At 42.9% G+C, this 14472-nt stretch overlaps 1 protein-coding gene across 5 annotated transcripts in view; it reads left to right on the forward strand.

The window, feature by feature from the left end:
- MTRR (5-methyltetrahydrofolate-homocysteine methyltransferase reductase) overlaps positions 1-14472 on the forward strand; it is a 152825-nt gene that overhangs the window by 126578 nt on the left and 11775 nt on the right. The window contains exon 13 of one of the 5 annotated variants that reach the window (XM_075062671.1): positions 4435-5195. The exons of the other annotated variants lie outside the window; for them this stretch is intronic. Coding sequence (XP_074918772.1) covers positions 4435-4489 — 55 coding nt within the window. The 3' untranslated portion in view covers positions 4490-5195. Of the gene's footprint in view, positions 1-4434; positions 5196-14472 lie in introns of those variants that run through there. 5 annotated transcript variants of the gene reach the window in all.

The following is a 14472-nucleotide window of genomic DNA, read 5'->3' on the forward strand; positions in this document are numbered from 1 at the left end:
CCTTTCCCCTACCTTTGTTCTGCACATGCTCAGAAATATCATGTGACCTGCAGCTTCCAATAGTGACTCCTGCTTATTCAAAACGAAGGTCAGAAATGCAAGATGGACTCTGGAGAATTTCTCCAGTATCAGATTCACTCTCCAAAGCAGTCAGTCCAGCATCTTTTATTAAATGTACTACTGAAAAAAATCTGTTTAGCAAAATACAGAACAATTACAATCCTGTAATTGATGTACATGATGATGTACATGATTTCTAATTTATCTGACTAGTAAAATAACCTGATATATAATCTCAGTTTGTTTATTTTATTATTCTGGTGTTACTTTATAATCACACTCATACACTCTCCCGTATTAATAGAAACAAAAGAGGCATTGTATCCGCTTTAACATGCAGTAAAAATGATACTTAGCTGGTGTACGGTTATGCCAGAAACAGCAAAAATAAATATCAGTAATAAATCATATTATTCACATTGTGACATTAACAAGAGATAGGACTTAATATCTGAAAACAAAATTGTGTGTTGTTAGTCAAGAAGTAGTAATTTCACTAGCCTCCATGTTTGTGTGGGAATAAACAGCTTCTGTGTACTAATGGATTTTATAGACCATATTTTTGGGGTTATTTTATTATAAGGAGACAAGAAAGACAGCATACTTTTTTTAAAATACTAAATGTGCAATAGTTCCATACGTTCAGATAGGAATTTATTACATTACGCTGGCTGTCTTCTCTCCTTCCTTCCTCCTTCCATCAGAAAATAAGGAAGTCAGTATAAACTTGTCTATTGGTATAATATACAGTATTTTTTGGCAAAGCAAACCTTCCTAACTGTAAAATATACAGTAGTTAGTGGTTAAATGGCTTTAGGATAGGGGACATTGACATATCTTTCTGGTTATCTACCGATGATACACTTATACCACAGTCAAGTACAGAGGAGACCTTTTCCCTTCTGTTCTTCTTATAACTTCCATTTATGAGTGGAGCAGAGGTAGATTTTATCGCACGTTGCTGAATGGCTGAAGTTAGTTGGTCCTGTGAATGCCTTGGCGATGCGTGGATATGTACTGATTGTCTCTTTTTAATGGTGTACTTAAATTCTGGCTTCAGGTTTTTTTAAGCTTTTCACTTACTGAAATCAAATAGCATGTTCTCTGAAGCTCAAAAGGTAAAATGAAATTTTAAATAGTATATACACTATGCACAGATGCCCTGGTCCTTCAAACACTAGTGTTTGCAGGAGCAGAACCATAATCAACAAAAGAAATCCCACACCAAGACAGATTTTACTTTCTCTTTGTGTTTTGTCTTTTCAGCATTCTGTTCATTACCAATAATTCCAGATTTGCTCATTCTAGTTTACTGGCATTTCAACTAATCAGGTTCCTTTCCTTGAGCACCACAATACTTAAGCTCAAACCAATCAGTTTTCTAATTAATATGTATTCTGTAATCAATTAGTCACCAATATATTTTTCTCCTTCTGTAAGAAAAGGAGCTAGGAAATATTTCCTGGAGTCAATTTTAGAAGTGCTTTCAATAACTTGTTCGTAACTCATCTCTTTCCCTTCTTCACTTGTCATCTCACTTTTTTTTTTTTTTTTTTTTAATTTAAACACCATTCAAAGACTTATCTAAGCTAAAAGAGAAACAAGAGAGCATTTGTTTCTACGGTGGTTTATTGTTCACCTGGTCATATTGTGTGGGAGTAGTTACTATATGAGCCATTATAAAGAATAAATAATCCTACCTAGAGTTAACACGCCACTACTTAGAGATGTATGATTACACAGAGGAGAATGCAGAACAAAGTTTATTATTACCTTCAGAAATAGAGGACACAAGTAAATATTTAATGGTAAACATTTTCATGGGAAATCATTGTTATTTTACATGTGGTATTTAAGTGCAGTACTATCAACTCAGAGCTTGAATATTTTTGGAGCAGGTTTGTTTCATATACTACAAGTACTGTGATAAAATATTCTTTGACATGTTGTTTTTGGACAATAGCCCAACCTTTTTCTTATGCACTGATGTGGGCTAATTCCCATTCATTTCTAAAGAGTTTCAAACATACATAAAGACAATTCTTCCGTTATTGTAGGAAAACAGTAGATTTGCGGAGCTTTTGTGTGTGTGATGGAAAAAACTGTGGTTTTTTGACTCAAATCTCTGCAGATCTGTTTTCTAGCCTGCTTCTGACTTAACATATAGGTTTAAAGCAAGAACTCAGTGCTTTTGTTTGTAATTTATACTGTGAGATTTGGAAGAGTAGGTGATGATGTGTCAGTAATGGGGGAAAAAAACTAGGGAAGTATGTGTATGTGAAGCATGAAATTGAATCGTTGCAATGTCAAATGATTTTCTGTTGGGTAATAAATTCTTAGGAAAATATTAATTGAGACAGGCAGAAACTGCATTTGCTGATGTAGAGGTGTTTAAGAGGATTTGTTGTCTAAATTTACTCTTGTTATTACTACTAAAGAAAATCATAGTGTGCATGGTTTAACAAGCTAATATATTTGCTGCTGCGACTAATTTCCTACATATTATAATGATGGCAATACCCTATTGTTGTTAAGGGGCTGTTTGAGACAGCCAGGAATTTTTAGATTTAATCAAATTTTTATGTAGTTACAAACCAAGGCATTTTAAGTTTCTAATGCTAGTCCATAGCCCCTGAGGGTATAATGACCTGCTAAAATGTTTTGTGAATTTAAAGCTTGTTTAAACATCGCAACGTCAGTATATTCAACCTAAAGATTTAAATAAGTTTACAGCTGTGGTTGCATGAGTCAGGGCCAGTGGTCATTTTCAGTAGCTCTTAAACATGTCATCTCAATTATCCTTCAATCCACTCTTGAACCAGGGAGGAGAAGCAAGACAGGTTCCATAAATTTCTCTTCAGTTCCATTTTCTTCAGATGTTGCAGCAAAAGCTTGTCTAGAGTGACTTCTGATCAGGAGAAAAATCATTTGAAAGAGCATATCTAGCAGCTAGAAAAATCACAGCAAAAAGGAAGAAACGTTATCAGAACCTAAGATGCACACACACAATATGCTCAAACAATTCCACCTTAATTTCTATTTATTGATTGATTCATTTGGAAAGGTCTTATTAAATTTATTCAGCATGGTGGTGGTAGTAATACTTTTGCTGTTATAAAGCACTTTTCGTTTGTAGATCTCAAAGCATATTGCAAAGGTGGATGAGAATTAGGGCCCATACTCAGCAAAACACTTGCATGGGCTTAAGTGCTTTATTGAACTGGAATGTTAGTGAGCAGCAAATTTATCAGATTTAGTCTTTTAACAAAAATGGCAACAAAATTTCCAAAATGAAACTGTGATTATTACAATGTGTCTGACACACGCACATTTCAGAGGACACAAAGTACACAATGATTGAGGGAAAGTGAAAGAGCATCATGCTGCTTTATGTGCTCCCATTCCTTCTGAGCTGAATTTAAATATTGTTGATTTCCTTTCAAACATAGTACATGCCTTGTTTGTAGGAATAACATTTGATAGAGCGTGATAAATTCTTTACAAGAGGAAGGATGTGTGCATTGGTTAGAACAAAAGACTGGGAGCCAGAACTCCTGGCCTCTGTTTCTAGTTCTATTTTGTATTGTGTGACCTTGGACAAGTCTCTTAACCAGTCTGTACCTCAGGTTACCTATTTGCTATAATGGTATGTTTAATTAGCTTCCACAAATAGTGAGATTTAATTATTGTTTGTAAAATACCAGGAGATCCTTAGATTAAAAATGTTATGTAAGAGCAAAGTGTTATATGTGGCTTGTATAGACACCAGATGTACTCTTTCAACTTGTGCATGAGCATATAAAAGGCAGAATTTGGCTTTCTATATTTCGTCTGACTTCCTCGAAATTTCTGGAGGACTCACGCTGATGCTCAACTGGTATAAATTGGCAGAGCTTCATTAAATCAATGGAGCAACACTAATATATGCCATTTGAGGATGCAGTCCTGGATGCATAACTGTGAAAGCTGCTACCTCCACACATGACTTCACACACCATCTGTATTTCCAAGGAATCTCAGACTCACCTTTTAAGCTGTATTTGAATTGGTAGATTTTCTTTTGTGAGTCCCCTGATGCCTCCTGTGACTCTTTATAAAATGTGACACACTGACAGATTTCCTTCCAAATACTGTGAGGAGCTGACCATAACAGAATTGTAACAGAATACTAATTATTTAAATTTTTCTATATTGTTAATTTAAAAAATGTTGCCATCAAAGTTGGCAGAAATACATTTTAAATGCCTGTTAAGACACTATGACAGTGTTATCAGACATCCTTTTCACATGACAAATAGTATAAGTTTAACTGTTAATTTTCATATTTAACACCCAATCCTGACCATGGCCTGCATCATCTTTTGGCACATGTAGATCATCTGAAGTGGCTGTGCATTGGGAGACATTAGTTTGGTGTGTAAGAGACTGAGGAAGGGAAAGAAAATGGATGCATTCAACAGCATGAAGCAGCAAAGAAGATATAAATGAAGTGTAGTAACCTCCTTGCACAGATCTACCAATGGGTGAGGAAGAAACCAAAACAACCAACAACACTGCAGTATACTTTGTAGAGTGAGATGGTGCTCTCCCTGCTTCTTCCCCTCCTCTCCTCATTGCCATTGCAGAGGCAGGGATAAAAGGTTCCTCTCATCCCCAGTGTCTTCTAGCTAGCTCTGTTTCTGAACTGAAAGCCAAGAAGATGTCTTCAGGCAACACATCTCCTCTTTCAATCCTTCATGTGGGAAGCAATCTAACCCTTACCTCCGATCTATTTCCCCACGCTGGGATTTTCAGATGGAATTAAGCAAGCTGTAAGCCTCCCCAGCATCATTTTTCAAAGCTTGAATGCATTTTATTGCAATTGAACTGGACAGATTCTGGGAATGGGAAAGAAGTAGGCAGCCACCTAAGTTAAATATGACTGCCCTTTGGAGGTGAGCCTAGGGGAATCCTCTCTCAGGACACAGAGTAGCCTCTGTTGCTGAGAAGACCTGAGGGGCATGGAGTTTCTGTGATTGTGAACAGAATCAGGCCCTTAGTGAGCATGAAAGATTCTCTGGGTGTTGACTGTGTATGTTTTGATTGCCCTGAACATTTTGGAACCATATGGTAGAACATAGTGAAGAACACATCCCTATTAATAATAATAAAACTTCTTATATATTGCTTTTAGTCTTCAAAGTGCTGTACATACACTGAATGATCCTCATAATACTTCTGGTAAGTAGGTAGGTATTAGTATCCCCATTTTTTAAAGATGAGGGAAAACTCAAAAGGAAAAAGAGGGCAAGTGAATGACCCAAGGCACAGAGGCAATTATTGTCAGATCTGAGACTAGTACTTGAGAATTTGGCACTAAGATCATGGGACTAATGTGTGTACTCCATGCTTTTTACAAGTTTCAGTCAGTGTTTCCAACCAAGCTGCTTAAAGTATATAGTAAAAACAAACAAAAATTAGTGCTTTGAATTTGTGCTTAATCATCTGATAAGATCCTAACTTTAAAATATACCACAGTTCTGTAAATCTGCAGTATTTTGAGGAATGCATAAACACCCAGTGTCCAAACAAGAACATCTTGAAACCACATAAAAAAATCTTAGATCTTAACTCAAAAATATTATTTGAATTTCACAGACTTCCATCCAACATTGTTTCCACCTGATCTGTTTTGTTTTTAATCTTATTTTTGACAGTCAACAGATTTTGCTTAATAAATTCTTCAAGTGCTTGCTCATGTCCATTCCACATTAGGCATATGCGAGCTGCATGCACCATTGCTGAAAATTTTTCCCTCAGTGAATCTATCAGGCAGTCTCTAGCGCCCTCTGGTGCCATGCACCAGATTAAGGGGTAATGCTAGACGCACACCCTTTCAGTTCTTTCTTAGTGTCCATGACGGTTTCTGGAACAACTCCTCTTGCTTTGGCAAGGCTTCTTCTCGATAGTTTTGTACTCTGTTTCATAGTTTGTTAGTTTTAAATATAGTTAGCATAGTTTGCCCAGGGTGGATAAAAATCAATTATTCTTTTAAAAAACAAATTTAAAAAGTTGGATTTTTTTATTTAAATTGCATTTTTTTTTGAGAAAATGCTTTTTGAGGAAAAAACCTATCTAAAGATAGTTTTAATTAAGATACATTATAGCTCAAAGATATCTCATCATGGAATAGGGATTATAAATTCTTGTTCTATAGTATGAGACAATATATTCATGTAATATTTAAGAAGAGTTTTTTAAATGAGTTCCAATAGTTCATGGATTAGGGACCCAATCTTATGGTGTTCCTGGGGCTTTTGTACAGATTATTTAGGTTAATCTTTCTATCTACCCAATGGGCCTCTGTGGTCAGTCTAGAAGATACTATCAGAGATGCTTAGTTTTGTAGTTCTCAAACTGTGAATTTGTGTCTCCAGAGATAACATGCTTGTTAACAGCAAAAATGTTTTAAAATAAATAAATAAATAATTTAGAGGTAGAAATAAGACCTCAACCCTATTGTCCCTCTGCAAATTTGTATACACAGTGTCAATCCCTTACCACTCTCTAAAAGTGCAAAGTTTCAAAAAGTTCAATAAATAGAAGATTGTTGGGGGTGGAATAGATCTGACAAGGAAGAGTCTGGAGATAAATGTGAGAAGGGAGGGACAGGCAGTAGAAACAAAAGTGAAAGTGTTTGAGCAGCATATTCTGGAAGTCTTGAGCTCTTTCTGAGTGTAGACTTCATTGATCTGAGATCTACCATACCATTCTCTCACTAGAAAGGAAAGCCTATAATGGCAGCAGGCCGTGAAAGACCCAGTTTGGGAATATTTTAATGAAGTTCCTCTACCTGTGAGTAAGACAGGCATGCATGCAAAATGCAAAGAGTGCAACAAAGAAATGCAAGGCCTGGTTGCCTGAATGAAACAACATCATGAGAAGTGTTCCTTCTCAGGAGGAAGCTATGTTGAAGATGATGAAAGGAACATGTCTGAACATGCAGGATCTTCAGATTGGTAAACTTTTTTATTTCACACTTCTTTCTTAAGGACTGCCTGTCTTCCTTCTGGACTATTCTTGGATTCTCATATTTGAGCAAAAAAGATAGTTATTACTCTATGGTACTATCATTTTAGATGCAGTTGTGATAAAAAATAAATAGCTGAAATAGGCAGATCTTCCTTTTACAATTTCACTTTTAAAGTAGTACCAGGGGTGGCTCTCGACATTTCGCTGCCCCAAGCAGGGCGGCATGCCGCAGGAGGCGCTCTGCCGGTCACCGAAGCCGCGCGGGACCAGCAGATCCTCCGCAGGCACGCCTGCGGGAGGTCCACTGGAGCTGCCTGCTGTCCTCCCGGCGACCGGCAGAGCACCCCCTGCGGCATGCCGCCCCAGGCTTAAGCTTGGCATGCTGGGTTCTGGAGCCACCCTTGAGTAGTACTGAGTGTCAGTGAATGCAATGAGTAATACTAAATGAGCAGTATACTAATAATAATTAAATAACTGCATTGATTTATTTTGTTTAGGAGAATCCATCCGTAACATACAGGATTCTGAAGGCTATCCACCTTCAAGATCACCATCATTTTCTATAGTTTCAGAGTATCTTCTAATGATAGTGTTTCAGTCACATCATGTATGTCACATAGCCACAGTATATCATCTGTAGCAAAAAGAAAAAAAACCTCCATCATCCAGAAAGAACCATAGATAAGTTTGTGATAAGAACCAGCAGATTACCGAAAAGAGCTAATTGATGAAAAAATTGCCCGGTTTGCTTATGCAACAAACCCCTTTCCATATGATTGAGAACCCACACTTCATTAACATGATTCAGTCATTAAGACCAGGATACAGTGCACCCAACAGAGCAGATGTTGCAGGGAAATTGTGGATAAAGTGTATGAAAGAAATTGAGTAGTATTCAAAAAGTTTAAAGGGTGAAATTGTTAACCTGAGTCTTGATGGGTGGAGCAATGTCCAAAAGAAGGGAATCTCTTCCTTACAGAAACAATTAATACATCAGGAAATGCACATACAGCAGAATACTTACAGAATAGCAGTAAAAGCTATAACAAACTGTGAAAAAAAAATTCAAATGTCTAGTACAGCTTGGTCACAGACAAAGCTGCAAATGTATCCAAGATGAGAAGAAATTATTTAGAAGAGAGTCTCAAGCTAATAACATACTGTTGCAGTGCTCATTTGATGCACCTCCTAGCCAAAGATTTCAGTGTTCCAGAAATTGAGCCCAGGATGTTGTTGCTCAATGTTGTTGAAATTGCAAAATATTTCCATAATAACCACTTTGCAGTAGCTGCTGTTAAAAAAGTGAGAGGAACCAAGCAAACTCTCCCACAAGACATGCGATGGAACTCAGTGGTGGACTCTTTTGAGCACTTTATCAAGAACTGGCCTATCTGATGGTAGTTTGCAAACAAAATCGTGAAAAAATAGATGGCACTGTCACAGCTAGAGTTCTCAGCATTGGGCTTAAGAGAAATGTTGAACACATGCTGAGTACCCTGAAGCCTATTTCTGTAGCCTTGAACATAATGCAGGGAAATAGCTGTTTTATTGCTGGTGCTGTTGAAATTTGGAAGGAACTGAGTGAGAGAAATATGCAATGGCAGAGTTAAATTACAAGCATTAAAAAAATGAATGGAACAAGAACTACCTCCAGCTCATTTTCTTGCAAATATTCTCAATATCCGGTACCAGGATAAAACCTTAACTCCTGAAGAAGAAGAGTTGGCTATGATATGGATATCCAGCAATCATCCCTCCATAATGCCAACTATAGGAAACTTCAGAGCTAAGAATGAACCTTTTCAAGAAATATATGTTTGCTGATGATGTTTTAAAGAAAGTCACACCAGTGAACTGCTGGATGTCACTTAGAGACTTCAGTAACTGTTGAAGTGATAATCTCACTTCTTCTGCTGGTGTAGAAAGAATATTTTCTTCCTTTGGACTAATTCATTCCCAACTGAGAAATCATTTGGGACCTCAAAAAGGAGGAAAGCTTGTTTTTCTTTTCCAGATTATGAACAAACAGGAAAATGAAGGAAAAGATGACTGAGTAAGCTGCAGAAGCCAATATTTTAAGTTTTTTATGTTGACCTGGCTAACATAGTTGATTTAATTTTTTTTGTTTAAATTTCATTTAACTATTTTAGTTAAAACAATGTTAACAAAAACAAACCAGATTGTAGAAAACTCTCAAGTTTAAATTCAAAAATTCATATGCTTGTTTTGTTAAAATATTATATGTTTGCTGTTGCAGAAAAAAATCTAGAATACATAATGTTGTTGTTTTAGTTAAATAAAACAATTTAAATGTCTGTCTGGTGATGTTCTCCTCCTAATACAGCATGGCAAGAAAATCTTCCAAATGTTAATGATTAACGTGTTGAACTGGAGATAGTTCACCTCACAGTGACTTGATAAGTATCTGCTTCAGTTACCTTTGGTAAATGAAATAACCAATCATTGGTCAACTGCAAAAATAATCTGAAACGTTTTCAAAATAAGTCACTTTAAAAATGTATGGTAGTGTGTACCTTCTAAAAATGAAACCTAAATCTATCTCTGAGTTATGAAGAATATGTATTAAGGTTCTTTTTCTAGTGCTTGTTCACGTCCTTTCTACATTTGGTGTGCATGCGCTGTGTGCACGAGCCTCGGAAATTTTTCCTTAGTGGCTCCCGTAGGGCCGGTGGGGGGCCTCCCCTTAGTGGCACCGCTGCCCTGTGCATATATACCCCTGCTGGCTGAACCCCCCTACAGTTCTTTCTTACCATCCGTGGTGGCGTTGGAACAACCTCTTGCTCTCGTACGAGAAACAATCCCTTAGCATTAGAGTTACATAGCTGTTATCAGTTAGTTAGCATTCCCTTGTTGTGGATATTTAATAGATTAGGTGTTTGGAGGCTTCCAGCCCGTCCCGGGCGGCAGGGCATGCCGCAGGCCCACGGGTTTAAGGCTTGCACCACATGCCGCATGCCTATGCCAGTTAGTGACCCTCACAACTCCTGTCTATGTTGCCTGGGGGATGCACACCAAACAGAGCAGTGTAAGATTTGCAAGGTGTTTAAGCCTGGAAGAAAGAAAGAGAGAGACTTTTGTTTGAAGCAATGGAGGCTGCGCTGTAGCCATTGGGCCCAGAGCACCCAATGCCGGCTCTAGCCTCCTTGGTGCGGAGTGCTTCAGAGTCACCAAGAGACCTGGTGCGGAAGCACCGCAAGCCGTTGGCCTTGGAGCACCAAAGTAGGTCCTTGCACTGCTCACCTGGTGCAGCCCAAGGCTAAATGAAAGGAAGGGCGCGGACATTCCCCACAAGGAGACTGGCACCATTTAAGGACCTGGGCATCGGGAAGAGCTTGTTGAATGCTGTACCAGCACTGTCATCGACGGTACCGGCGCCAGAAGTCCCACCAAGTCCAGCTGTGAGTGAACTCAGTGCAGACGACAGGCTCGAGGGAGTAATAGATCAGCCCTCCACGCCTGACACCTTTGAGGCAGCGAAGGACCTCATCGGGTTATTGGCGGCAAGCCCCCTCCTGGCCAAGGAGAAGCCCCCTGCATCCATGCCCAGGGTGCCATTGAGGGGAAAGCCGGCAGTGGTGCGCCGTTCAAGGATACCGTCCTGACATTGCTTCTGGCGTTGGTCCAGGTCGAGCTCCGAGTCCAGGGACTCCCAATTACCCCTGACTCAGAGGGAATTCCTGGTACTGGAGGTGACTCAACGCATAGAATTGGTGAAAGGGTCCGGCACCAGGAGACAAGCCAGTTGTCGCCGAAGGCTCCCAGAAGACACTGGTCCCGGTCTCAGGAGCACTAGTACCGATCTCAGTCCCGTTCCCGAGAGCAGCAGTACTGGTCCCGTTCCCGATCAGCAAGAAGCTGCTCACTGACCTCCCACTGGCACAGATTGACGGCACCGCCATGGCCTTCGCATTCGGAGTCGTCAGAGTCCGGCACCAACTCAGGCCGGTACAGTTACCGGACAATAGGGAACACCAGGCTGGTTGGCACTCCCAAAGGGGGCCACCAGGACACTGGCCCTTCTGGACCCTTTGGGCCTACCACCAGCAGCAAGGGGATCCCTCTATGGCCAGCTGCTCGGTGCAGCGGTCCCAGTCCTCACACCAACATTTGTCCATGCGAGAAGCTACAGTGTCCAGACCACCTACATCTTTGTCGAATGAGAGACCAGCACCAAGTCCAGTGCTGCCCCAAGGTCATCTGCCCCAGCCCGATGTGGAAGCACCTCCCTAGACGGAGGGGGACCAGGAAGACCAGCAGGAGGAAGCTGAGCAGCTGCTAACCTCCTCATCATCCCTGGATGAAGCAGTGGCAGGCACGGTGGTATCAGGGCCCCTGCCAATAGACCACAGAACCAAGAGCTGCTGCATAAAGTTGCCCATAACTTGGGGTTGCAGGCTCAGGAGGCGGTTGAGCAGGAGGACCCCATAGTGGACATTCTGAGCCCAGAAGGTCCATCCAGAATAGCGCTCCTGCTCATTAAGACCATCCAGTCGAACTGTAAGACTATATGGCAGACCTCGGCCTCCAGCATGCCAACAGCCAAAGGTGTGGAGCAAAGTACTTTGTCCCGTCAAAGGGATATGAGTTCTTGTTCCGCCACCCAAACCCATGTTCCCTGGTAGTCTCAGCAGTGAACGAGAAAGAGCGCAATGGGCAGCAGGCCCCTACCTAAGACCAAGGAAGCGAAATGCCTGGACCTGTTCGGCACGAAGGTGTATTTGTCAGGGGGCCTCCAGTTTGCTAAGCAGCAGGCCATCCTCAACAGGCATAACTTCAACTCCTGGGCGGCAGTAGGGAAGTTTAAGGACAACCTCCCGCAGGGTTCCCAACAGGAGTTCACGGCCCTGGTGGACAAAGGCAAGGCCGTAGCGAAGACCTCTCTTCAGGTGTCCTTGGATTCAGCTGATGCGGCAGCCAGGACAACCGTGTCTGGCGTGGTCATGCGGCAATCGATGTGGCTTCAGGAATCAGACCTGCCACCTGAGGTCCAGAATTCGCTTCAGGACCTCCCCTTTGAAGGGTTCAGACTCTTTTCAGACCAGACAGATGCAAAGCTACGTAGCCTCAAAGACTCAAGGGCTACTCTCAAGTTGCTGGGTATGCACACCCTGGCAACTCAGAGGAAGTCCTTGAAGCCACAGCCTCCCCCTCAGTGCTACTACCAGCCTCGGCCTAGGTATGAGCCTTACTGCAGGCGAGGTGGAGATAACAGAAGGTGGTGCAATAACAACTCTCTATTAGGCCGGACCAGAGCCAAGGCCAACACAAATCACAACCAGGCCCTAAGCCAGGCTTTTGAAGGTGCGCTCGAGGACAGCGTACCAGTTCAATCACTAGATCTGTCTGCTTGTTTCCTGAACCGCCTGTCCCGTTTCTCCTGTGCGTGGTCCAGCATTATGTCGGACCGTTGGGTGTTGCACACAGTGCAAAGCAGATACATGCTGCAGTTTTCCTCCCTCCCTACCCCTCACCCCCCTTCCCTGTCCCTCTTCAGGGACCCTTCTCATGAGCACCACCTAGAAAAGGAGGTTCGCTTGCTCCTAGAGGCGGGGGTGGTACAGCTAGTGCCCTTACACCTAAGGGGGAAAGGGCTCTACTACTGCTACTTTTTCATTCCCAAGACCATAGGGGGCCTTCGTCCCATTCTAGACCTGTGCAGGCTCAACAAGTTCCTGGTCAAGGTCCGGTTCCATATGGTCTCTCTGGGCACCATTATCCCTTCCCTGGATCTGGGGGACTGGTACGCTGCCCTCGACATGAAGGATGCCTACTTTCATATCGCCATCCACCCACCACATCGCCGGTTCCTGCATTTCACCATGGGCCAGGACCATTACCAGTTCACGGTTCTCCTGTTTGGCCTAGCCACAGCACACGTGTGTTCACAAAATGCATGGCAATAGTGGCGGCCTTCTTATGCAGGTAGAGGCTTCAGGTTTACCCGTACATCGATGACTGGCTCCTGGCGAATTGGTCTGAAGAGGAAGTTCGTACCCACGTGCAGGTGGCCCTAAGACTATTCCGCAAGCTGGGGCTCCTGGTCAACATCCCCAAGTCCACTCTCGTTCCAACACAGGGAGTGGAATTCATAGGGGCGGTACAGGCAAGAGCAAGCCTGCTGGAATCACGATTCCTGGCCATCCAGCAAGCAGTGAACTCCCTGTTCCACTTCCCCCCTACAATGGCCAGATGTTGCCTGCAGCTGCTGGGCCACATGGCAGCATGCACGCATGTAGTCAAACTTGCCAGACTAAGACTCAGGGCTCTGCAAGCTTGGCTCTCCCGTGTACACCGGCCAGGCAGGGACACCCTGGACTTGGTAGTGAAAGCCCCAGGGAACGTGCTGGGCTGTTTGCTTTGGTGGCAGTCCCAGTCCATGGTTTGCGAGAGCATCCCCTTTGCCGCACAACAGCAGGACCTGATGCTTGTGACGGACACATCAGATCTCAGATGGGGTGTTCACCTGGGGGACCTGAGGACTCAGGGCTTGTGGTCGGGAGTATAGCGGTCACTCCATATCAATGTAAAGGAGCTCAGGGCTGTTCGTTTAACCTGTCAGACCTTTCACGCCACTCTGAGTGGCCACAGCATGACAGTTCTGACAGACAACACTACCGCCATGTTTTATATAAACAAGCAGGGCGAAGCCCGTTCCTCCCCACTCTGCCATGAGTCTCTCCTTCTCTGGGACTTTTGCATACTCCACACCATTCACCTCAAGGCATCGTATCTCCCTGGGGAGCGGAACAAACTGGCGGAGTACCTCAGCAGGTCGTATCACATGCACGAGTGGACACTCAGAGCAGACGTCATGCATTTGCTCTTCCACAAGTTGGGGATTTTCCTGGGTAGACCTGTTCGCTACCCAGGGCAATGCCCAGTGTCCAAAGTTCTGCTTATTCCAAGGTCGCAGCCTGGGCCGACATGTTCATGATCCTGTGGGGAGGGGACTTGAAATACGCTTTTCCCCTGATCCTGCTGGTGCACAAGGTCCTGCTCAAGGTGCGCAGGGACAGGGCGACAGTCATCCTCATCGCTCCGACCTGGCCCCACCAGCACTGGTTCACTACACTCCTGGAGCTGTCAGTGGAAGCCCCATTAACCCTGTCCCTACACCAGGACCTCATCACGCAGGACAGAGGATGGCTTCTCCACCCTGACCTGCAATCTCTCCATCTGACAGCGTGGAAGCTCTGTGGCTAAATGCTTTGGAGAGCCAGTGCTCCCTGCCTGTGCAGCAGGTTCTACTTGGTAGTAGGAAGCCCTCTACCAGGGCGACTTACTTGGCCAAGTGGAAGAGGTTTTGTGCTGGTGTGGGCCACAGCAGGTGCAGCCACGCCAGGCCCCAGTGCCGCCATCCTAAAGTACCTACTTCACCTC

Source organism: Chelonoidis abingdonii, chromosome 2 (genome assembly GCF_003597395.2).
Source record: "Chelonoidis abingdonii isolate Lonesome George chromosome 2, CheloAbing_2.0, whole genome shotgun sequence".
Lineage (NCBI taxonomy): Eukaryota > Metazoa > Chordata > Testudines > Testudinidae > Chelonoidis > Chelonoidis abingdonii.